At 45.3% G+C, this 25,224-nt stretch overlaps 1 protein-coding gene and 1 long non-coding RNA gene across 2 annotated transcripts in view; one reads left to right on the top strand and one right to left on the bottom strand.

The window, feature by feature from the left end:
* LOC142072542 (uncharacterized) overlaps positions 1-6,599 on the bottom strand; it is a 95,415-nt gene extending 88,816 nt beyond the window's left edge. Inside the window, exon 1 of the long non-coding RNA XR_012668969.1 lies at positions 6,410-6,599. This is a non-coding gene — a long non-coding RNA (uncharacterized LOC142072542). The remainder of the gene's footprint in view (positions 1-6,409) is intronic.
* Positions 6,600-6,687: 88 nt separating this feature from the next.
* On the top strand, positions 6,688-10,020 carry CHAC1 (ChaC glutathione specific gamma-glutamylcyclotransferase 1). The gene is made up of 3 exons (XM_048854866.2): positions 6,688-7,066; positions 7,556-7,591; positions 8,515-10,020. The coding sequence occupies exons 1-3, from the start codon at positions 6,863-6,865 to the stop codon at positions 8,917-8,919; spliced, it is 645 nt and encodes a 214-aa protein (XP_048710823.1). The 5' UTR covers positions 6,688-6,862; the 3' UTR covers positions 8,920-10,020.
* The last annotated feature ends 15,204 nt before the right edge of the window (positions 10,021-25,224 follow it).

Genomic DNA, 25,224 nt, shown 5'->3' with positions numbered 1-25,224 from the left:
TTAACATTCCCTCTGCTTCACTTAAGATCTTTACTCCTGACCTCGGCTGATATTGGAGGCTTTTGCTTCACTTAGTAGTTAATATTAACTGCTTAATGATTAAACACAGCCAGTTAATGATCTTGACTGAAGTTAAACTGAAATTACCTGTGGCAGGTAAAATCCAGGATAAGAGACTTTGCAAATAAATTCACATTTTTTCTCTTGTGCCTCCATTGCCCACACTCATACACCCATCAGCATGGAGAAGAGAAGTAGTCTGACAATGGAAGACTTGTCTGCAAAACTAACCTGTTCTCCAGTCTGTAGTACTGACTGAGCACCTAGCTTCACTATGTCCGGCAATTAATCATCCATTCCTGGGTTAGAGTCTATTGCATGTGTGTGACCAGGCTGGAGAACAAGGAGAGCTAAGTGACAGCTCCAGCCTCCTTCCCTCCGCATTCCAATGTTCATTTCTTGCTTCCACTTAAATAAGACAATAGACTCTTGTCATCTTACAACCTCTGTTGGGAAACACACAGGGCCAGATTGTAAACCCTGTATACTGGTGAGCAGCTATCTATACAAATAGTTACAATAGGACTCCTCATGTGAGCAACTGCTTATCATTGCAAGTAAGGGGCTCCCAATCTGGCCAACAATGTTCATCAGCTGTTGCGAAACACCAGATGTGGAATCCCCACACAGAGAAGGAGTGTGTTCTTGTTGTAGATCACAGCAAAGCCTTGATTTCTTCAATCTCCTCCCAAGACTTTGCCAATTGTCAATCTGTACTTACCATGGAACTTAAAATAGTGCCAATATGGCAAAACATCTGCACACAGACACAGAGAAATGAATGCTCACACTTGTCTGTCTCTTGTACTTGTTCTTTTCTCAGTGAGAAATGCAGCTCCCATTCAGAGACCCCTCCCACGTTTTGGGCCCGATCAGCACCTCTAGCTCCCATTGGAATTGCCAGGGCTCTGTACACCTCAGGATTAGGAGAGTGGGCTTTTCAATTATACTGCCATCTCCACTTTTCCAGATGTGAAGAACATGTTCAGTAGGATGGAATGGAGATATTTATCTCAGGGCTTAAAGCATACAGTGTGGGCCTAGAAGTCCTCAGATGGACAGGTCTGCTGTACTTCAGGGCCTCAGCTTCTACAAGCGTAAAAGGAGAACATCAGTACAGGAACTCAGATTGCTGCAATAGGGTGAATTAGGTTTTCCAATCCCTGACTACTACTAAAATCTCCATTATGGGGGCAAGACAAACCTGACAATTATGAGAAGACTATTTCACTGAGGCCCCAATGCAGGCAGGTGTTGAAAAGATGATTTGCTCTCTTGGGGAGCACTGATGTTGCTTAAACCATTGTCACGGCAAAATCAATCAAAATCTCTTCTACAGCCTGCTCAGTAGCAGAAATTCATTCCATTTGTATGCAGCATACAACAAAGCATTAAAGCCCTGCCTGCATATCCCTTGCTCACCTGCAGCTATCTAAATGGGCACCACATCCAATTTTGCACATAGGCACCACCTTCTGAGGGTTGACCACTGCCAGGTTGTCACTCCAAGTACTTAAAGCTAAGTGGGAAAAAAAATCACAGTTTGTTTCATGGAAGAATGTTGACTCACAATTCTCAATCACAAATTCTTTGGGCAACTCTTTTCCTCACAGAACTCACCTGAGGGCCATGCATTCACCACCACACAGCTGTGGATAAGGTGCCTGCTGGAGGTCTGAAGAATTTTGCATGGGCGTTCAGGCAATGTTACATATTCTGTGGCATGGTCACAATATTATGAATGTTCCGAAACAAATCATTGAGAAAACAAATGGAATTTGGGACCAGGGTTTAAATTAAGTCCGAATGCACCAGGACATCAGACAAGTCCATGTAGTGGATAGAACCCTGGACAGGGACTTGAAAAAGCAGGGTTCTATTCCTGACTTGGCTCCTGGCCTGCTTGGTGACCACAGTCAATTCATATCACTGCTCTGTACCTCAGTTTCCCTGTCTGTAAAATGAGGATAATTAGGCTTATCGCCTCTGTAAGGCATTGTGAGATTTACTGATGAAAAGAGCTAGGTTTGTCTTTAGGGGCTCTACTAATTTCACTAAAATTTGTGCTTTCTTTGAGATAAATGTCAAACTCGTATGACTGCATAGAAACTTTCTGAATTTGAAGTGGTTTTCTGTTTACATGAGACTGTAGATGCAGAATGGAACACAGGCACCTATGGCATAACCTCAGTCGCGCTAAGAGCAAGCTGCAGAGCTCCCATTCATTTAAACAGATTGTTAATACCAAGGCTACTGAATGTTGCCAATTTGTAATCACCCAGTTTTAATGAGGTTAGAATTTATTCAGTAATTAAAGAGCATAAGTAAGCTTGATTGGATTCATGAATATAATTAGTTAATTAGACAGCACATAACAAAAAGAGAGAGACATCACCACAATCTGTGAAAACCAATTGCTGGACAGTTTAGCTTGCACTATTTGTCTGGTCCTAGTTTTAAATTTGGATTTACAAATTAACCTTCCTAGAGCCAGTCCTGTTTACGATTTCAGTCTTATTCCTTCCTCTTTTTCCCATACAGACATTTGTTATTAACTTATATCTTTTCGGTAAGTCCATCAAAATTTTGTTAACATAAGCATATGTATTTGTTTGTTAATATAGTACATCACTGAAAATATGTATTCCGAGCAGGCTAGCATTTTCTCTTCTTAGCATGACTCCCAGAGCATCAGGGGGAAGTCTGGCCTATAGATCAACGTGATAATTTCATTGTCAGCATTTTAAATTATTTTACTTCTGATCAGTTTATCAGAATCACACAGCTAATATGCTTATTCAAGATGGCTGGATATCAGAGATGCTGAACATGTAAATTGCTTTTAGATCATTGCAGGGTTTTTCATCAGGGTGTGTTCCTGTGCTTGGTCTAGTTCAGTTTTAAATGTTGCAAACCCTGGTACTTCAAACAATTCCCTTAGGACACTATTCCTATATAATTAATCCAATACTGACTACTCCTATCCTATTCATCTAACAATAGAATATCTTAATCTCAGTTGTGCTCTCTAAGTGCTACTGTAATAAAGTTGATAATTATTTAATTCACCTGGCACTGTCTCTCATTCAATCCCCTCGGCCCAGCACTTCCCCCAGCCCAGCCCAGCCACACTCTCCACCCTATTCCATTAAACCAGTACTGCTCCCATCCTAGCCCCTCTCTCCCAGTGTTATTCATTTATCTTGCAGTAGCCCCAGTCAGGAACAGGGACCCATTGTGCCAGAAGATCTGTATAAAACACATAGTCCTTGCCCTAGAGATTGTACAGTTTAGTCTGAGATCAAACATATCAACACTGTGACAAACAATAGGAGAGGAGGGGTCGGAGGAGGAGGTATCAGTAATAAGACTATGTAATTAAATGATTTAACAGTTTGGAAGTTCAAACCATTTATTTTGATAGACCTGCTTCTTTACATCTTAACCCCAGATCCGTACTGTATTCTATCCCTTCCCACTACTACTATCTAGATAGTATCAGGGGGTAGCCATGTTAGTCTGTATCCACAAAAACAACAAGGAGTCCGGTGGCACCTTAAAGATTAACAGATTTATTTGAGCATAAGCTTTCGTGGGCTAGAACCCACTTCATCGGATGCATGGAGTGAAAATTACAGATGCAGGCATTATTATACTGACCCATGAAGAGAAGGGAGTTACCTCACAAGTGGAGAACCAGTGTTGACAGGACCAATTTGATCAGGGTGGATGTAGTCCACTCCCAATAATAGATGAGGAGGTGTCAATTCCAGGAGAGGCAAAGCTGCTTTTGTAATGAGCCAGCCACTCCCAGTCCCTATTCAGGCCCAAATTAATGATGTTAAATTTGCAAATGAACTTTAGTTCTGCTGTTTCTCTTTGAAGTCTGTTTCTGAAGTTTTTTTGTTCAAGTATAGCTACTTCTAAATCTGTTATAGAATGTCCAGGAAGATTGAAGTGTTCTCCTACTGGCTTTTGCGTGTTACCATTCCTGATGTCCAATTTGTGTCCATTTATTCTTTTACGTAGGGACTTTCCGGTTTGGCCAATGTACATGGCAGAGGGCCAATGTACATTGCTGGCACATGATGGCATATAAAACATTAGTAGACGTGCAGGTGAATGAGCCCCTGATGGTGTGGCTGATGTGGTTGGGTCCCCTGATGGTGTCACTAGAGTAGATATGGGGACAGAGTAGGCAATGAGGTTTGCTACAGGGATTGGTTCCTGGGTTAGTGTTTCTGTGGTGTGGTGTGTAGTTGCTGGTGAGTATTTGCTTCAGGTTGGGGGGCTGTCTGTAAGCGAGGACTGGCCTGCCTCCCAAAATCTGGGAGAGTGAGGGATCATTTTCCAGGATAGTTGTAGATCACTGATAATGTGCTGGAGAAGTTTTAGCTGGGGGCTATACGTGATGGCCAGTGGTGTTCTGTTGTTTTCCTTGTTGGGCCTGTCCTGTAGTAGGTGATTTCTGGGTACCTGTCTCGCTCTGTCAATCTGTTTCCTCATTTCCACAGGTGGATATTGTAGTTTTAAGAATGCTTGATAAAGATCTTGTATGTGTTTGTCTCTGTCTGAGGGATTGGAGCAAATTCAGCTGTATATTAGGGCTTGGCTGTAGACAATGGATCATGTGATGTGTTCTGAATGGAAGCTGGAGGCATGTAGGTAAGTATAGCGGTCAGTAGGTTTCCAGTATAGGGTGGTGTTTATGTGACCTTATTTGCACTGTAGTGTCCAGGAAGTGGATCTCTTGTGTGGACTGGTCCAGGCTAAGGTTGATGGTGGGGTGGAAATTGTTGAAATCCAGTTGGAATTCTTCAAGGGCCTCCTTCCCGTGGGTCCATATGATGTCATAAATGTAGCGCAAGTAGAGGAGGGGCGCTAGGGGACAAGAGATGAGGAAGCATTGTTCTAAGTCAGCCATAAAAATGTTGGCATACTGTGGGGCCATGCAGGTACCCATAGCAGTGCCACTGACTTGAAGGTATAAGTTGTCCCCAAATCTGAAATGGTTGTGGGTGAGGACACAGTCACAAAGTTCAGCCACCAGGTGTGCCGTGGCCTCATCAGGGATCCTGTTCTTGACAGCTTGTAGTCCATCCTCATTTGGAATATTGGTGTAAAGAGCTTCTACATCCATGGTAGCCAGGATGGTGTTTTCAGGAAGATCACCAATGCATTGTGTTTTCCTCAGGAAGTCGGTGGTGTCTTGAAGATAGCTAGGAGTGCTGGTAGCGTAGGGTCTGAGGAGGGAGTTTAAATAGCCAGATAATCCTGTTGTAAATGTGCCGATGCCTGAGATGATGGAACGTCCAGGGTTTCCAGATTTATGGATCTTAGGTAGCAAATAGAATACCCCTGGTCGGGGCTCTGGGGCTGTGTCCATGTGGGGATTTGTTCCCGTGCTGTAGCAGGGAGTTTCTTGAGCAGCTGGTGTAGTTTCTTTTAGTACTCCTCAGTGGGATCAGAGAGAGGATAGTGGCATGTAGACTGTGGTGTTGGAGAGTTGCCTGGCAGCCGCCTGTTCATAATCCGACCTGTTCATTATGACTATACCACCTCCTTTGTCAGCCCCTTTGATTATAATGTCAGAGTTGTTTCTGAGCCTGTGGATGGCGTTGCGTTCTGTGCGGCTGAGGTTATGGGGCAAGTGATGCTGTTTGTTCACAATTTCAGCCTGTGCACGTCTGCGGAAGCACTCTATGTAGAAGTCCAGTCTGTCATTTCGACCGTCAGGAGGAGTCCACGCAGAATTCTTCTTCTTGTAGTTTTGGTAGGAGGGTTCCTGTGGGTCAGTGCGCTGTTCAGTGGTGTGTTGAAAATATTCCTTGAGTTGGAGATGACGGAAGTAGGCTCCCAGATCACCACAGAACTGCATCATGTGCGTGGGAGTGGTGGGGCAGACAGAGAGTCCCTGAGATAGGACAGACTCTTCCACCGGGCTAAGTGTGTGGTTGGATAGATTAACAATATTGTTAGGTGAGTTGAGGGTACCACTGTTGTAGCCCCCTGTGGCATGTAGGAGTTTGAGATAGTTTATTGTCCTTTTTCCGCAGATGCCCATGAAAGCTTATGCCCAAATAAATCTGTTAGTCTTTAAGGTGCCATCGGACTCCTTACTCGCTAGCTACTTACATCCCCCCCATCAGTGTCACCTCACTATTTAGCTTAGGCTGTGGCCTAGGGAAGCACGATTGTGCCCATTTCAGAGCGTGAGGGACAGAGAGAGGCACTGAACTCGGCTGTGGGGCTTGGCCCGGTCCAGGCTCTCAGCGTTCCACGAGACGTCCTTTTTCCTACTGACCCATAACTCTGCCGCCCGCCCAGCCCCTGGCCATGCCCTGGCTACCTGATGCAATCAGCCGCCGGCTTTGCTCTACGCACCGCCCGCCGAAAGATCCCCGCTCAGTTGCATCATCCCGGATTGATACAGGAGTCAGCATTCGACCAATCAGCGAGCGAGCTCTGCCGGGACTGACGGCCCTTCCTCCCAATCACAGTTCCGCATGGAGGCAACGGACCGGAGCCGGGGCCGCTGATTGGAGGCGGCGACAAGGAGCCCCTTTCTCGCGCCCGTCACGGACAGGTGGGCGGAGCTTGCCGGCGGGCTGGGGTTTAAAGCGCTGGGGCGGCCGGCGTTCCGCTCAGTGCCCGGCCGCCCGGTCCCGCCGTCTGAGGCACCTGCCGGGGAGAGCCGCCCCCGCCGTGTTCGCGCCCCGCCTCTGCGCTGGGGCTGCCCCCGTGCACCCGCCTCGCCGCCAGCGGCCCCGGCCCCCGCCGCCTGGGCTCCTGCAGCGGGGCGATGAAGCGGGACCCGCCGCCCGCCGAGCGCCAGGCGCAGGAGGAGGATGCTGGGGAGCAGAAAACGCCCCTCTGGATCTTCGGCTACGGCTCCCTGGTGTGGAGACCCGACTTCGAGTTCAGCTCCAGGAAGGTGGGCTTCATCCGCGGCTACAGCCGCCGCTTCTGGCAGGGAGACACCTTCCACCGCGGCAACGAGAAGATGGTAAAGGGGGATCGGGCCCCGGCTGCGGGGGGCGGGGATCGGGCCCCGGGAGGGGAGAAGGTGGGTAACCCTGGTGGTGAATCTCTCTCTCTCTCCTTGCCCTGGCCATGGAGGTGGCCAATCAAAGCCACCCCTTGGCACCTACCTGCCCTTGGTGCCTGGATGGGATGGGCCACTTACCCCTGTTGGAAGTGGTAAGTGGCCCTTGATACTGATAAAGGCACCTGCCCAAGCTCTCTCTTCAGGATTCAGCTCCACATCTAATAATCTTGGAAAAAATCTGCTTCCCTCCCACCCTGCTGTGCCTCCTGGCACAACCCATACCCTATCTGAAGCTGGTGCCATCATTATGCTGTCTCATGAGCCTGCAGTGTAGTGGTGGTACCAGAGCTGCAGTGGGTGTCAGCAGGGCTGTATCACCCTAGCCTGCCTGTACTGGTGACTTGGTACTTGATCTGGTTTCTAAAATGATATTTCTCTCCTGTGTAGCCTGGCCGTGTGGTTACCCTCCAGGAGGATTATGATGTAAGTATCTACATCTAGCATTTATTTATTTATACATACATACATACACCTATAGCTGCTACTATTCAGGTTTATTATATGGCTTTAGGTGGATTACTCCCATAGTAATGACACTAGACTATTTCAGTAGCTAATCAACATCTCCATCATTAACGACATGGCAATGGTAGCCCCTTGGCAACTGTATCTTATAATAATGGTATAATAACCCTGGGAAATTGTTTTGTGGGTTGGTATAAATCAATATGATGGCCTTACTGGAGTTCTTATTTTTTTTTATTGACACTCCTTTGGGCTGACTGCATTAGTCAGCAAACTCAGCTGGAAGTGAAGGAATTGCAGACACTACTTTAGACCATTCAGCCAAAGAAGGTTTAGAGTTAAAACTAGAGACCTGACAAATGAAATGAAATGGGATATGATGTGCCAAATTCATCACCCATATACTCACACTCACTTTAGTGCTTTTCACCAGGAATTAATCTGGTCCCTCGTCCTGCAAGATGAAAGTGAACACTAGGTTTACCCCTCCAGAATAAGCTAGTCAGAAGGTAGAGACCCTTTTTGCCCCATGAAAGAGTACTAGGCTGCTGGGAGTGTTCTGGGGCCAGTTTCTCTTATTTCAATGGCATACAGCAAGGGCTGAATTTTGCACTTTAAGTGACTTTGAAAGACAGAGGTGACTATTCCTTGTTGCCTTCTTGGAGAGCAGAAGAGGGAGACCATATCTTCCTCCATCCCTTCCTCCATCAGTTGTGTGGTCCCTTCTCAGATGCCTGATGGTCTTTTCAGGCCTTGTTCCCATTGTTTAACTAGACAGGGTGACCATGCATCCTGAAACAAAAGGTTTTGTGTATAGGAAATGCTGGTGCATTTGTTGCAGATACAATGCAACAGCAAATAATCTTCACTTGTAATTTCAGGCATGCACGTGGGGTGTTGCCTATGAAGTCCGTGGAGAGCAGATTGCTGCATCACTCCAGTACTTGAACATGCGAGAAGCAGTCCTGGGGGGCTATGACACTAAACTAGTGAAGTTCCACCCCCAGGATAAAGAGGCTGACGAACCCATCTTGGCCCTAGTTTACATTGCTACACCCCAGAACCCCACCTACCTTGGCCCAGCGTCTGAAGAGGACATTGCAGCCCAGATCATTGTCTCGAGCGGTCGCTCTGGACACAACATAGAGTATCTGCTGCGACTGGCAGACTTCATGCGCTACTTTTGTCCCAAGGTGGAGGACGAACACTTGTTTTCCATTGAGGAGGCCCTCATTTCCATCCTGCCCTGTCTATGCCAGGCTGAGAATCCCTCAGTGGAAGTGTGAACATCGTGAAGGTTGAAAGGGGGGACGTCTTCATTTCAAAATGTCAAATGAAGACATGGGGGGGAGGAAGGAAAACAAGGACCAAATACATTGGACTGGGGGAGACCTGAGCAAGTAACTGGGGGTGGGGAAACTGCTACAAGCATACTTGAGCTGCCACTCCCCACCTGTAGAAACATGGTGGCCATTCCTGGTCTCCTGGCTGGGTGGGAGGATCTTGACTGCTTGGTGAGTTTGCACTGTAAGGTTTGGTTCCGTGGCAGTCAGATGTGAAGAGTGTGGTGTTCACCCCTCTCCTTTCAGAGAGAGGATGCTGGCCTCTTCAGTGTACTTTTATTTTGGACACCAGTTGAGCTGGACTTGACTGCAGTGTTGTTTTCACAGTATAACGGTCACTCTACCTCAGACTGGCAAAGCTACTTATACGGTGGTGGGGACAAGAGCATGCTTGGTATCAAATGAGACCTCCTCTTTCTTCCCTCTCCCACCTCCAGTACAGTGACCTGACTCTTTAAAGTATAATGCCGGGGCTCCTGTGCAATATAAAATTAATTTGCCTCTATAGGTTCTTATGAGCCCTACCTCCTTATATATGTCTCAAAGGGACAGAACCAATGCACTTACTTTTGCAACTTGAAGATGTATGTATTGTAATGTGTAGTAATATATATTTCCTTAAGAGGGGGAACGTCCCTCTGCTGGTGTAGAGGCTCATGCCCTGCAGTGCAGGGTGTGGCACAAAGGCATGAGCCCCTTACCAGACCTTGAGTTTACATGTGGAGAAAAAGCTGTCCTGAGAGTGTTGAGCGGGGAGAAGGAAGCTGATGAAGCACTAAAGCCTAAACTCATCAGCTTCACCTGTCAAGTTCCCTGCTGTTAAATAGTATATGTGACAGAGCTGCTGCTATTGCAAGGTCTGGTTGAATCCCTCTCGAGAACGGACTCTTGACAACATGGACTAGTCTTGTTTTTTAAACAGTTTCTCCATGATGGGGGAGAGGAAACGTTTGCCTGACATGTTACTGTGGCTTGTGTATATGAGGAAGTGAAAGTGTATTGTGCCCAGTAATAAAACCAACTGACACTAAAATGAAAAACAAACCTGATGGATTCTTTTAAGCAGCACAGTTTATGCATTTTTTTGTGGGGGTGGATTAAAAGCTAACGGCCCACACCGAGAGAATACCCGGCGCACAAGTGACTCCACTACTCATTTTCCCTGGTGCAGGGCCCTAGAACAAGCAGTTTTCCTCCCGTCCTAGCTCTGGGGTGGAGAAGGCTGTACAGCTCCCATCATCACCCTGTTACTGTATCTTATCGATGTCAGAGTGATGAGAAGTTCCCTTTCTGCTGGAGGGCTTTCCTGTTTCACAAGATTCTGACAGGATGTCACATTTTCTTGATCTAAAAGGTCCGCATCCCAATTTTGACCTGTGGCACTTTGTGAGTAAAGAGAGCCTGAGGCCTGTAATACTCACTACATCCCCCAGCTAATGTGACATGCCTGGTACAAACCACCCCAGCTGCCCTTTTTGGGTATCTCAAGAACCAAACTGAAAATAGCTAGGTGAAGTCAGACAGGGGACTGTGCCATTTGTGTGCTATCAGTTTAGCCATTTCCTCCCTCTTTCCCAGAGGCTGCCTCCTCTGCCTACTCACACCTTCCTGCCTTTTTCTGTCATGTTGCTTGTAGGGGAAGCAGTGTGGCCTAGGGGCTAGAAAACTGGACTGGGACTCAGAAGACCTCTATTCTCAGCTCCTCCACTGACCTGTTGTGTGACCTTGGGCAAGTCATGCCACTCCTCTGTGACTCAGTTTTCCTATTTGAGATAACGATACTTACCTGGTTTGAAAAGTGCCATCTGAGCTAGGTATGATTATACCTAGAACAGCTTCCTTCATCCATTACCCCTAGACTTTCTTCTTCAAGCCCCCTCCTACACACTCACTTCTAGTAGATTGCCTCCCACTGCTTAACAATCCTCTCCTATCTACGTTAGGAACAAATTAAACTCTACAAAGTGTTTGTCAAGTCTAAATAATACCACACAAGTCACATGATTTTAATCCCTGCTTGATCCATCCCCCTTTCTCCATCCTCTGATGAGATGATAAACTCTTCACTGGAGGGAACTTGGTCCTGATTCACTGTTGCCTTACAACACAACAGTAGCATTTTATACCTACTTTACACTGCTATAACTAACTATATAAGGTTCAGGAAACCAGTTAATCTGCCTCTTTCTCTTCACATATAAATCACCATACACATCTATGGTACTGTTCCCACAAGGCCAGAGTATGAAGGGGGGAAACAAATTCGGACAGGAAAAGGGTTAAGAGGAGACAAAAGAGATAAAAAAATCTGGTTCTTCAACCTTAGACTATCATCTAATTTCCAGCTGACCGCCACCTAAAAGCTGGGAGCTGGTCTATACCAGCAAACTTCATGCCCATCATTCACCATCTGTACAATTCCAACATTGGTAGCAGACATAGAAATGGTCATGTAGGTCAGGCTCAGGATTTGTTTGTTTTTACCATGTCACCTACCCCTAGTCTGGGTTAGAAGACATGGTCGTAAAAGTACCTGAACTGCACCGGTGATGAATTACAGGTATGAAGTTTGCTAGATTAGATGCAGCCTTGAGGGGCTTGGAAAGGGTTGATGTTACTTGCCATGGGAAATGGAAGGAGGGTTGAAGTACTTGTTTCTGGATTGCAGTAGCCTAGTGGTGCAAGAAAGGGAAGAGGTGCAAGAGCACTAGAGATCTGTGGTGGGGGACTGAGGTTCTTTGTCTGGGTGGAAAGGTTCGGTAGCCTAGTGGTGGGGTGGGTCAGTCTTCCTTGAGAGATATTTAAGCAGCTGGAAAATGGGTGTATGTTACAATTGAGGCAGTTCTGAGAGTTCACCATAGTATGAATTGTCTCTTTCTGGCATTTGCTCCCAGTGATGGAACTGGCAAACTGTTCATTTTGTAGCTGTATCAGCAGTCCATGTACAGCTGTTCATATCTGGCATACACATGATTCCACTTGTGTTTGCTAGCCTGCCAGCTAGCTGGGGGACAGATTTTGTTGTTGGTTTAATCACTTACAGGTGTTTCACAGGCAGAGAAAAGGTAAAAATGTACCATAGGTATCTATCATGCCAGCCACGCTCAACCACTAGAGATGTGTATTCTGGCTTTTGTGCATACCCTAGAAAGTGGTCCACATACTTTATAATAAACTCAATGTGGTCAACAATGGCTGAACCAAACAGAGCTTTTCCAGCTGTAGCCATGGCACTAGCAGCATTCGGTATATACAGTCGATGGTAGGCACCTCATAATGAGAATAGTATTTTCTGTCACAGTCACGTATTCCATTCCTACTACCTTAAAATAGGAGCCTGACATCTGTACACCAACAACAATAGTAGTAAGACTGACTCACAAACTGCTGCATGAATCAGTCAAAGCAGTACATGTAGAAGCTGTTCCATATTATACTGAGAAGCTCTTAAATACGCAATTACATACAAACCCATCAATTTTACACAAATCACGTACATTTGCAAGTAAAATAAAAAGACCAGAATAGCACCACCAGCAGCCAACATGTTACAAAATCCCATCACAAGCCATCCCAGGAACTGATCCAATTTATGAGTGAAAGGATGTAGGTGGTGGTTTGCTTTAACTCACTTCATACTAAATTCCAGTTTCCATCTGCTGACAGGTCAACATCCTGCCTCCCAAAGTTACAGGAAAATTAAGGAATGGACAGGGTTTTAATTTTGGGGTTGTTTTAAGTTTAGTTTTCTATTTTGAGCGATGTGCATTCTCTTGAAATGTGTTGAACTGAGTGCCACTAAGTCTGAAACTTTCTCTATAAATCATCTAACATGTTCAGTATGGACAGTAGATATGCACAGTTCCGCACACATCACTCTGCCAATGTGCCTTTAACCTTAACACTGACACACCAAGCTCATTTTCCAAGCTCATTTAATTCTTGGACATCTCAGCAGAGCAGCCAAACAAAGGTTGTGTGGTTTTTATGATGTTCACATTTATCCACTAGGAGCTGCAGTGTTGCAACAATAGCTAAAAGCCTGTAATTCCAATCTAAGCCCAGTTTCGACACACATACCCCTATCTTTAGTCAAAAACAGAAGAACTCCCCTTTTAGCCTCAAGTTTTAAATGCCTCAAGTCTTATGCCAGAGGAGAATATTCTTGGGAAGTCTGAGGCCACTAAAATACATTTGTGAATTAAGGGTCTTCAGATAAAAGTTATACATGGAAATACATTTTATACAGAATGAATGATTAACCAGAGGAACTGACTGCCACAAGATATCATGGAATCCAAGAGTTTAGCAGGCTTCAAAAAAGGATTCAATAGCTCAGACATAGGTTAGGGGTTTGGTACAGGAGTGGGTGGGTGAGATTCTGTGGCCTGCATTGTGCAGGAGGTCAGACTAGATGATCATAATGGTCCCTTCTGACGTTAGAGACTATGATTCTATGAGTCTATATGGATAAAGAGAATATCTACAGTTGTTGTAGGTAGAATATAATATGTATGGGATGGAGACTCATGTTCAGGGCATAAAATAATCACTGACCAGATTAAAAAACATAAAATCATAGAATCATAGAGTATCAGGGTTGGAAGGGACCTCAGGAGGTCATCTAGTCCAACCCCCTGCTTAAAGCAGGACCGATCCCCGACTAAATCATCCCAGCCAGGGCTTTGTCAAGCCTGACCTTAAAAACTTCTAGGGAAGGAGATTCCACCATCCTATGTGGGCATGTTACTCCTTTTTATTGTCATACACAAGAGAGACTCCTTTTTATCATCTAGGTATTTATATGTCCCTCATTACTGTAGTATCTGAGTGCCTTCCATACATGTCCATTAAAGAGTGCCCTCCTCCAAAATATTTCGTACTGGATTGTCCGACACAGATAGTGGGCTAGATGGATCACAGGCTTGATCCAGTATGGCAATTCCTATCTTTCACCCCGCTCCTGTATCCCACAACCACCCTTACCTTTTCATGCCCTTCTAATACAGCCACATAAACTCCTCCGCCTTCCACACTACAAGAAGGATGTGGAAAAATTGGAAAGAGTCCAGCGGAGGGCAACAAAAATGATTAGGGGACTGGTACACATGAGTTATGAGGAGAGGCTGAGGGAACTGGGGATGTTTAGTCTACAGAAGAGAAGAATGAGGGGGGATTTGGTAGCTGCTTTCAACTACCTGAAAGGGGGTTCCAAAGAGGATGGCTCTAGACTGTTCTCAGTGGTAGCAGATGACAGAACAAGGAGTAATGGTCTCAAGTTGCAGTGGGGGAGATTTAGGTTGGATATTAGGAAAAACTTTTTCACTAGGAGGGTGGTGAAACACTGGAATGCATTACCTAGGGAGGTGGTGGAATCTCCTTCTTTAGAAGTTTTTAAGGTCAGGCTTGACAAAGCCCTGGCTGGGATGATTTAGTTGGGGTTTGGTCCTTCTTTGAGCAGGGGGTTGGACTAGATGACCTCTTGAGGTACCTTCCAACCCTGATATTCTATGATTCTATGATTCCTGCAAAAATAGGTATGAACTCAAGCTGATTGCATAAACATTGTCTACCCAGTCACTGATTCCTCTCACAATGAGCCACCTACTCTGTTCCACCCCTTACCGAGATCAAAGACTCTCTAGCCCCATTCCTATATTTCCCATTATTCAAGAGACTTTTTCTACATCTGACCTTCTATGTATGGCCTTTTGTGATAATTGGGCTGACAAATTTACCCTAATTATGAGCTCAAGTGTAAAGAATATATGAAAGTTCATAAGATGTTACAATATCCTATAACAACAAATGCTGATGGAAAGTAAGTCAAATTGTTTTCAGTAATGAATGTTATGAACAGGTGCAAGAGAACCAGAGAGAGAGACTAAATTAGTCCAGACAAAAGAGGCTGCCACATTGATGAGACTCAAGGACTCCCTTTAAATCATGCTTGGTTAAAAACAGATGTGGCACCAGATATTAATAGGCCTAATATCTGACACCAATTTTGGTTTAATTGATGGACAAAATAATGAGGGGATGGGCTATTCCACCCATCATTCCCTTTGGGGGTCCTCAAAGAAAGAGACTTTGTGGGAAAAATAGAGAAGAACAGACAGAGGCCACTGGAGCAAGCTTCACCATCATGGCCGTTAGCCCCACTGTTTCCTGAGATCCCGGACCTTCGTCACCCTGAGAAATGTCCTGACCAGACCAGGGCCAGAGAGAGGGACCCAGATGACATCACCACCTCTACCAGCACGAGCTAAATCCCAGCCACCACCTGGGATGAAATGGGATTTGACTTCATCAGCAACAGCCACTCCATCACATCTCAACTAACTTCTTCTCTTTTCCCCAAAAGGGCAGGTATTACTATCTTTCATACCATCTTCTAAGAGACCGTCAGACGTGGGTTCTTTTCCTTCTAAAACTCTCCAGCTAAAGGGAAAGGGAACAAGAGATGTTGTTAAAATGAAAGCCTTATTTAATGGTTACATTTCAAATGCTTTAACTGTTTTTCCTTCTTTCCTGTATCTTTAATAAAGGTTAAAAATATGTTTAATGGTGTGTTTGCCATGGAACTAAGCAGGCTGAGGTCTCTGTGTACCAAACCCTGGACTTTGTTTAATACTGTTTAATGCTGGATAGTGACTGGGTTATATTAACACCTTTGGCCCATTTATTCATCTAAATGAATACAACCAGCCCCCAAACAAACCAAACTCTCACTATATTCTCCATGAAACTTGTTGACACATCCAGGGTTGATCTGGGGCCCAACCATTTATATACAACTAGATATCAGCTATGACTTCTGTCTAATGTACAAATGTATCTACCAATCACAGAGTGTTGTACCACATTCTTCAAAACAAACTTCTGTTCCACATAACTATGCTGTGTTCCACATAAAGGACAAAGTCTGCAAATATTTGAAACATGCGACAGAGGCATAAGAATGCATCACTTTAGCAGGGTGAAGGAGAAGCGTTAAGGCTGTTTTTGGAGCCTTAACTGAATTTCCAGATTTTTAAATTTGCCTAAATGTAACTTCAGCTTTGAATTTCCCACCTTTCAAACATCTTAAAAAACCCCAACCCTTAACATTCTAAGTTTTTGTTTTAAAACAGGCATAAGGTGGTAAAGATATATCCGCTAACTGTATTGTTGCTGAGAAGTTGTTTTTCTGGAAACATCTCATTCCAGTGCTTCCTGTGCCTGTACTGCTAGCTAGTCTCTTCTCTACCTCCTCATGTTCCAGAAGGACATTGCATATCGTGAGGTGCCTCAGGCCCCAAATGAATACATCACCCCACAAACCATCCAAGCTAGGCTCATACAACACGGTCTGCCCTTTGCGGTGTCTAGTTCCTCTCAGTCATACCTGCTCCACTCCTCTACCCGCACTCCCCTTGGAGTCAGTGGGAGCTTTGCTCGCACAGAGGAGCATGGGATCAGAACCTAGGAAGGTTAAAGATGTGCAAAGAGATTCTATTCAGTCTGGAGGCAAATCCTACCCCCTTCTCTGTGGCTTCAGAGGGCCTTTCTCCAGCAGAACTGGTGCTGCCCAAGTGTGCAGGTGAGGGCACACTACCTGCATGCAGTGGAGCCCAGCCCTGCATGGCTCCATGAACAGAGTGGGGGAAAAGACAGGGTAGGGGTCAGTGGAACCACAAATACAGGTCATTGCCCCAGATAGTCACCCCACTGCCGCTCACCAGCCTTTGGGTTTCTTTGCCTCCAGTCTGGCTGCGTTGCCTATGTGAAAATCCTCATTGGTTTGTCTTGGTGCTATAGAAATATTAGAAAATTAAGGATCACAATATTTGAGTAATGTTTTACAAGGGCTTTAAGGCTTTTTGGGAGTGGGCATTCAAACATGCTTTATTTAAAAATCCCTCCTCCTTCCCCCCCATTTTTGGATGTGCTTTAATCTCTCCCCAGCATCCTTTTCATCCTGTCCACTGTACCAGCCAACCTGATGTGCTTTTATGCTTTTGAATTCCTGAGACACAGCCAGTACCTTGAACTCTGAAGAATGACACTGAAATAATGTGAAAGGTCAGTGAAATCCAAAGATAGGGAGGTGCTGAACAGCCAGAGCTGACCTCCAACTCCATCCCAGGCCATCTTGAACTGTTCTGGGGATATGGAGACAAAGACCTCTCTCTCATCTGCCCTCCCTTTTATTCATCTTTTTGCCTCCTTCCTCACTGTTCTCCATTCCCACGTTCCAAGAACACAAAGAGCCAAATTCATCCCTGGTGAATTTTAAATAAAATCAGGGGAATTCCACCAGGATCAGTTTGGGCCACTGTTGCCAGTCTTGCAGTTTAGGACAAACCTGAATAGTTGTTGGCATTTAAAGCTCACATCACAGAGAGCTTGAGGAAACGGGAGGATTTTAAACTAAACTCCCCTAAGACTGGTCTGAACGGGAAGCTACAGAATGTCTGCTTTGCCTGTGCAAGGAAACTGGGTATGTCAGTGTTTGGGGGCACCTAGACTTTTTCAAACCATCTGTACTTGAGGGGGATGTAAAAGTAGAATTCTTAAATGGGTGAAGCGTGTGTGTGAAAAAGGTTAAAAACCTCATTGGTGTTAGCCGGTGCTATACTATTAAAACAGAACTAAAGTCATCCATATTCATAGTAATACTTTGCACCTATGGCACTTTTAACCTGCAATGTGCTTTACAAATCTGCACAGAACCCTTTGAGAACGAAGTAAATAACAGATGAAGATGCTGCAGCGGAGAGGATAAGTGACTTGGCTAAGTCAGTATCAGAGCTGGAATTCATTCGTTCGTGGCTCTCCGTCCTCTATTCAAACCACTACATCACCATTCTGCTCTGAACCAGAGGCATGGCTGGATCCATCTACACTACAATTATCTTTTGGAAGCAGTTCACGACCCTCCCATCTAACCCAGTTACAACAAACACTATTATATGTCCTCAAAGCAGCTCTCGCCCGCAGCTGCTAAGTAGTGTTTGAAATGTGTTTAATGTTAAATTTAAAACACTTCTTTTCTCCTAGTCTAGATAAGGTCTAACTGGTTCCAATTCAGCTGAAAGTTGCACAATAGATATGGCATTAGTTCTCAGGGGAGGAAGTGAATGTTGCCCCTCTTTCAGAGAATGCTGAGGAAGTTCTGTCTTAAACTGTGAAATCCCATAAATTGTTTGTGGATGTGTTTACATTACCTCTCTTGACTTCTAGTAATCATCTTGTGCCAGCCACTGTGGTATGTGTTTACACTTTCAGAGGCCCTAAAAAAAGCCAGTATTGTAAATAACATGCTCATTATTGCAGTTGAAATTATGTGAAAGGTCAGTGAAACTCAAAGCCAGGGAGGTGTCGTTTACAGCGAACTGAGGACAACCACCTTGTCCCCACCTCACCTTGAATTGTTCTGGGGACCAGAAAACAGACAGCACTCATTGAAATGACCTACAAGGGAAACAGTTGTTATACTGAGGTGCTCTCTCCCCCAGAGAATTGGCCCTAAGGTATATTTTTAGCAGCTGGTTAAGACTGAGGCTACACAGAATTTTTCCTTTTGGGACAGGAAGATTGGGACAAAGACCCATGGGGGTGGAAGAGGACTGGGATTGGATAAGGAGCCCAGGGAGAAGACTGGGAGCCAATGTGCGTGAAGGGAAACAAGCAGGGGTGATGACTGGAGGCCAGGGGGAGGTGAGAGAGAGATTGGATGAGGAGCCAGGAGGGGGAACAGGGAGTGACTAATCAAGGAGAATGGGACTGTAAGTGATAGGAGACAGACTGGGGGTGATGGGGAGCAGCTGGTCAGACAGACAGGGATGAGAAGCCTGACAATTGGAGACTGGGAAGGCAAGAAGAGTGGGACTGGGATGAGGAGCTGGGGGTGGGAAGAGACAGGACCAGAACAGAGACAAGTTGGAGGGGATGGGACAGAAGGAGTCAGGCTTGAGGAGAGAACAGACAGAAGGATCTGTGCCTACTACAGCACATTCATGGAACACAAAACTCCTGAGTATCACTGTTCCTCTGCTATCATCAAATATCTGTGCAACCCACAGGCAAAGTGTACGTCTCATCCCTCCAGTGCTGGTCCACCTATTGAATGACAGCCTACTTTCAGTTACTCCATTAGCTTGAGTGGCAGATGTCTGTGCCCTAGATCTAAGGTCCTACCCTGATGACCACCCATGTTGGTGGCAATATGATGCTACATGATGGATTTTCTGTTGTTTCACAGTTGGCTTTAAATAAAACAAAACAACCCTAGGATATTGCAACCTTAACTTTTTAATGCAAGTTTTCTGTGTGTGTAAAGTCAAGTGTGCAAAGTTAGGAAATGCCAGAGTTAGGGTTGCCTGTGCACCATTAATTCAGCCCCCTTGTGCATACGTTTTATGAGCTAGTCTTTAATTAGGTGACCATAGACTATTTTTTCCACAGGACCTCTTTTAACATATATATATATTGTGACAGGGTCAGGCCAGATGGCTACAGGAGAGTGACAGAAGGCAGATATATTAGCCCCAGGTTAAGTAGGTCCCTTTTCCCTGGGTAAGGTAATAGGGAAGGTTCCAGAACAATCAGGAACCTTCTGGAGACAATTAAGACTGACAGGCTGATTAGAACACCTGCAGCCAATCAAGAAGCTTCAAGAATCAATTAAGGCAGGCTAATCAGGGCACTTGGGTTTAAAAAGGAGCTCACTTCAGTTTGTGGTGTGCATGTAAGGAGCTGGGAGCAAGAGACACTAGGAGCTGAGAGTGAGAACACGGACTGTTGGAGGACTGAGGAGTACAAGCATTATCAGACACCAGGAGGAAGGTCCTATGGTGAGAATAAAGAAGGTGTTGGTAGGAGGCCATGGGGAAGTAGCCCAGGGAGTTGTAGCTATCACACAGCTGTTCCAGGAAGCATTCTAGACAGCTGCATTCCACAGGGCCCTGGGCTGGAACCCAGAGTAGAGGGCGGGCCCGGGTTCCCCCCAAACCTCCCAACTCCTGGTCAGATACAGGAGGAGTTGACCTGGACTGTGGGTTCACGAAAATGGCCAAACTGAGGGCTGCTGTGAGCTCCAAGGTGAGCAAATCCGCCAATAAGTGCAAGACCCACCAAGGTAGAGGAGGAACTTTGTCACAATATATATATATATAGTGCCTATATAGCGCGAAGCACTCTGAAGTATTAGATTCTAGGTGTCTCAAATTGGGCACCAAAAATTAGTGGATACTCAAATCTCTCTGTGCTTCTATTTCCCACGTATAAAATGGGGGAAAGAGCACCCCCTCTTCCTACAGGGATGTTGTGAAGATAAATTAATGTTTGTGAAGCCCTCAGATACTAGCGATGAGCCCCACAGAAATGCCTATGAAAAAATGAATTCTGTAGTCAGAGCAGTGTTTAAATAATGTGCAGTAAATAAGGTCTGGGGTCTCACATTGAACAACTGAGGAAAAATACTTGAATGGTTGCTCGTTAAATGGCACCATCCATTCTGTGCACCAAATCAGGCAAGTGGTCTGTGGGGAAAAATAGGATGTGATTTTGTAATTAAAGGTTCACATAGATGCATATGTACAAGGCAGCTTAGTTAAGATTCCACAAGAAACCCTTATTCTGGCATTTCCTAACTTCTGAGTGCTTGACTTTGAAACTTCATAATGTTCTTTCTAACAGTTTTGTGTGTATAATAATCTCTATATTTACCCCACTTTTCATGGTACAACTGAACTTCCTACAATATTTGTGTGGTCAAATTAATGTTAATTTTGGCAAAGGAAACATTTTAAAACAAGTTCTTTTTAACATATCCTCTCAGTTTATATTGATTTCTCAAGTTCCTCTAATTAAAGAAACGTGGTTGCTGGCAATTCCAAACTACCCACATACATTTATTCCCATAACATCTCAGACACAAGCCATGGTTTAAATTGTAACATTTAAACAACACTGTTTCTTCATTCATTAACTATTATATCTCTGGAAGGAAGAGCTGGATCTGTCAAGTTCTGCGGGCTACTTCCATATTCCAATTCTACTAGCCTATCCACAGCTCAGCACGGAGACCATCAGGATGCCAGGGAGAGACACTGGACAAAAGAGGCATGGGGGACAGACAGGGCTCAGAAGGGGACAGCAGAGAAGCAGATCTTGGCACCACACAATAATTGTGTGCCAAGACCTGCTCTATATTTTTGACCCCCCCCCCCGAGGCACTAATACTCTAGCTCAAAGACTCTGTCCTACTAAGCCAGAGTACTGGTGCCTCAGAGGGTCAAAAAAATATAGAGAGTTACAGGGAACCTTAGGTACTTTTGAAAATCCACCCACAGTCTGCAATTCCAGACATCACAATGCCAGACAGACGTCACCCTGGAGAAAGAAAAGGAGGACTTGTGGCACCTTAGAGACTAACCAATTTATTTGAGCATGAGCTTTCGTGAGCTACAGCTCACTTCATCAGAGAAGAGCAACAAAAATTATTAAAAAGATAGAAGGATTCATTTGTGAGAACAGATTAACAGAACTAAATGTTCACTTGGCCAAATTATGACTAAGAGTAAAGACACAATAATTGTAAACACATTGCAAACACTGAAGAGTGGAGAACTGTTTAGGGTGGTCCATTAGAGTACCAGTGTATTATACATATCTGTAAATGATTATAAATTATGTACTGCATAGGGCTATTGTGAGGTTTAACTGTAGCTTGAAAAACACTGAGATCCATGGATGAGGGATGCTACAGTTTTAAAGTAGCAGTAATATACTTAGTCTGTGATCCGCTCTAGATCCAGTTCCTTGCAAGGCAGATGACTCTGCCTGCGATTCCGAGCCAGAAGACCCTCTTCTAGTTGACCAAGATGGTGCTGTGCCCCGTGGTGCCGAGTGGCCTTGCCTCAATGCGGACCAGTGTCTCTAAGGAGGATGGTACCACGACAAGTAATGGTGCCGCCATGGGAAGCGTTGTTGTGATAGAGAGTGGCACCTCAATGACAAGCGGTGCCAAGATTGCGAGTGGCGCTGGGGCAGGGAGTGGGGATCAGTGCCTGGAGCGTGACTGGTGCCAGGAATGAGACTGGCGCTGGGACTGCAACTGGCATCTAGGCGAGCTGCTGCGTTACTGTGGTGATTGTGGTCTCAGTGCTGAGTCTCCTGATGATGAGCAGGATGGAGAACGATCATTGCGGACTTGCCCAGGACTGGTGCTCATCCTCTTGTGGCTGGAACCTGCAGCGTCTGGTTTATCCCCTGCAGGCCTCGGTTCAGGGACAGTGGTGCTAGGACAGTCAAGAGGTTTTGCACCGCCTCATAAGCCTCTGGCGTCGATGGTGCTGTGAGGGTCGTGTCCCCTTCTTGTCTCACCCTGTGGGGAGCCTCTCAGTGCTGGACTCAACCGTTTCCCTGCTGGGGCCGGAGTCAATGGTGCCGGTTCAGTCGCCTCCGATTGAGAGTGGTCTGCCACAGATCACACTCTCTCAACTGTCTTTCTTGAGGGGGAATGTGCCTGATCAGACTTCTTCGACCGCTTCTTCGGCGCCTGTGATGGGGTTGGTGCCGTATCATTGGTGCCGCAGCCTTGGGCTCCGGAGAAGCGTGCCGGTGCTTGGAGGATTGTGCTGGGGATCCCAAGCCATGTTGGGTGTCCTGAAAGGACGCCGGCACACTCCTGGTAGAGGAGGTGCTCAGTACGGGGTCCAGTTGCCGCTCTGAAGTGGGACAGAGTGCCACCTCCATAAGTAGGAACTTCAGTTGATTGTCTCTTTCTTTTTTGCTCCTCATTTTGAAGTTCCCAGAGATCCGGCACTTATCCTGAATATGACCCTCTACCAAGCACTTTAAACAGCTCTTGTGAGGGTCATTAATTGGCATGTGCTTACAGCACACTGCACACTGTTTGAAGCCCTGGGACCGAGGCATGCCCCAGGGGCCAGGCGGGATACCGCCTCCCCCCCCACCCCAGGGCAGAGCAGGTGCTCACTGACTATTATCCACTAAGTATCACTATACTTATGCTAACGAACTATTTACAGCTATCTACAATCTATTTACAGGAAGAAGACTACTATTGGAATCACTTGCTAAGGAAGAGATAGGAGCGTTCCAGCGACCACCATGGACGGAAAGAAGGAACTGAGGAGGGGGTGGGCCGGCAGGTGCCTATATACCGTGCCATAGAGGTGCCACTCCAAGCGGCACCAGAGTCGACCCGACGGATACCACTAGGGGAAAATAGTCTTCCAGTGATGGTCTCGCAATGCGCGCGCACCAATATGGAAATGGACATGAGCAACACTTGAAGAGTAAGACTCTTGAAAAGCAAAACCAGCATCTTCCTAAGGTTTGGGACACAGAGAAAGCTGCGGGCTAGAGGTATGGAGAGAGAGCCCCTCCCTGTGAGATGCCAGGGATTTTTTAAAAATAGATTATGCCCTCCAAGTAAAACACACAGAGGTGAAGGTCAGATGTGGAGGCAGCGTCTGTCCAGTAAGACACACAATGGAGTAACTGGGAGTGAATTAAGTGTATAGATGACTTTTCCCCAAGCAAGGCACCCCTCTAATGCAATCTGAGAACAAAATAACCAGCTTCAGGTTACGAATATGGAAATGGGAATAAGCTCGACTTTAGCCTCATCCTACGCAAAAACATTGTATAACAGTCCAGCAACAGTAATAGTTTCAAACTGGTTCTCCTAGTCTCAGGCTAAAAATAAAGGCACCTCTGGTTTTTGGAAAGGTCAGTGAGGACTGTTCATACTAACAATACCTGCAATCTACACATACATTTGGGTTTAGTATAATTCATTCTGTTTCCATAACCTTGAGATGGAAGCAGGTTTTACTAAACCTTTTGTTTTAACAATGCAGGCAGACAAAGCCGAAGTATCATTCCTGTCAATCCAAAGCCCTGAAGGCAATGTAGGGATCCTGAATGGTGGTGTAACACTCATGAGGAAGGCTGAAGGAAGGACTGTTGCTTGTAAACAGATGTCACAACGATAGGAAGTCACTGTACATGCCAAGTGGCTTCGAAGCCAGAAGATTGCTCATTCCAAACTTGCTACTGTTGTCTTGTGCCATTTGAAAGGTGCTAACGGTGTAGATGTAAAAAGAACGAGGAGTACTTGTGGCACCTCAGAGACTAACAAATTTATTTGAGCATAAGCTTTCGTGGACTAAAGCCCACTTCATTAGATGCATGCAGTGGAAAATACAGTAGGAAGATATATATATATATATATATATATATATATATATAGGCTAAAGTCGAGCTTATTCCCATTTCCATATTCGTAACCTGTTTTGTTCTCAGATTGCATATATACACACACACACAGAGCATGAAAATATGGGGGTTGCCATACCAACTCTAACAAGACTAATAGATTAAGGTGGGCTATTATCAGCAGGAGAAAAAAACTTTTGTAGTGATAATCAGGATGGCAAATTTCAAACAGTTGACAGGAAGGTGTGAATAACAGTAGAGGGAAAATTAGCCTTGTAGCCCCATCATGGAGGAAAACAACAAAGCTTTTAGGCTGTAGTGAGAAGGAGCCTATCTGTACAGGAATTCAAGAGCACACGGCTGTTTTGCTTGAAGAATTTCCCTTCCCACCCCATATCACCCCATCCTTTCAGCCACAATGGATGATCCCCATCAGTCAAGGGGAGAGGGAACTGTTATTTCATACTTGAACACTGAAACATTTCCTCTCGCCTGAATGCAAACTCATAGCCTCACGCATCCCAGAAAAGAACATTATGTAAGTAAAGTCTAACATCAAATGAGTTGGAAGCTTCATCTGCTTTGGAATGATTGTATTGCTACAAGGAAGAGGAGAGGTGGGAATTAAGTTAGAGGTAGGATGAGGCTAGAGAGAGCCCAGAACACAACATTTTGCATTTCTTATTTTCAGAGGACATTTGTCAAGAAGGCTTTCTGGAGGAGCATTCCAAGGTGCTGCAAGAAAGAGGAAGGTTGTAATTTGGAACATAGGACTTACCATATTGGTTCAGACAATTGGGCTATTAAGTCCGGTATCTTGCCAATAGCTGATGCTTCCAAAGGAGATGAATTCTTCTCCCCAACACTATTCCCCATTCACAACGACAACAACAAAAATCTTTCCCAACTTCCGCAGGTAATCAGGTTATGCCCTTAAACATGAGAAGTAATTAGCCTTATCCTAGCAGTGCAGTATAAATCTAGTGAAGTTAAGAAATTAAGTAGCTCCCAGGT

This window comes from Caretta caretta, chromosome 6 (genome assembly GCF_965140235.1).
Source record: "Caretta caretta isolate rCarCar2 chromosome 6, rCarCar1.hap1, whole genome shotgun sequence".
Classification (NCBI taxonomy): Eukaryota; Metazoa; Chordata; order Testudines; family Cheloniidae; genus Caretta; species Caretta caretta.
The sequence above is the reverse complement of the archived record's forward strand: the minus strand, read 5'-3'. Positions and strand labels throughout refer to the sequence as shown.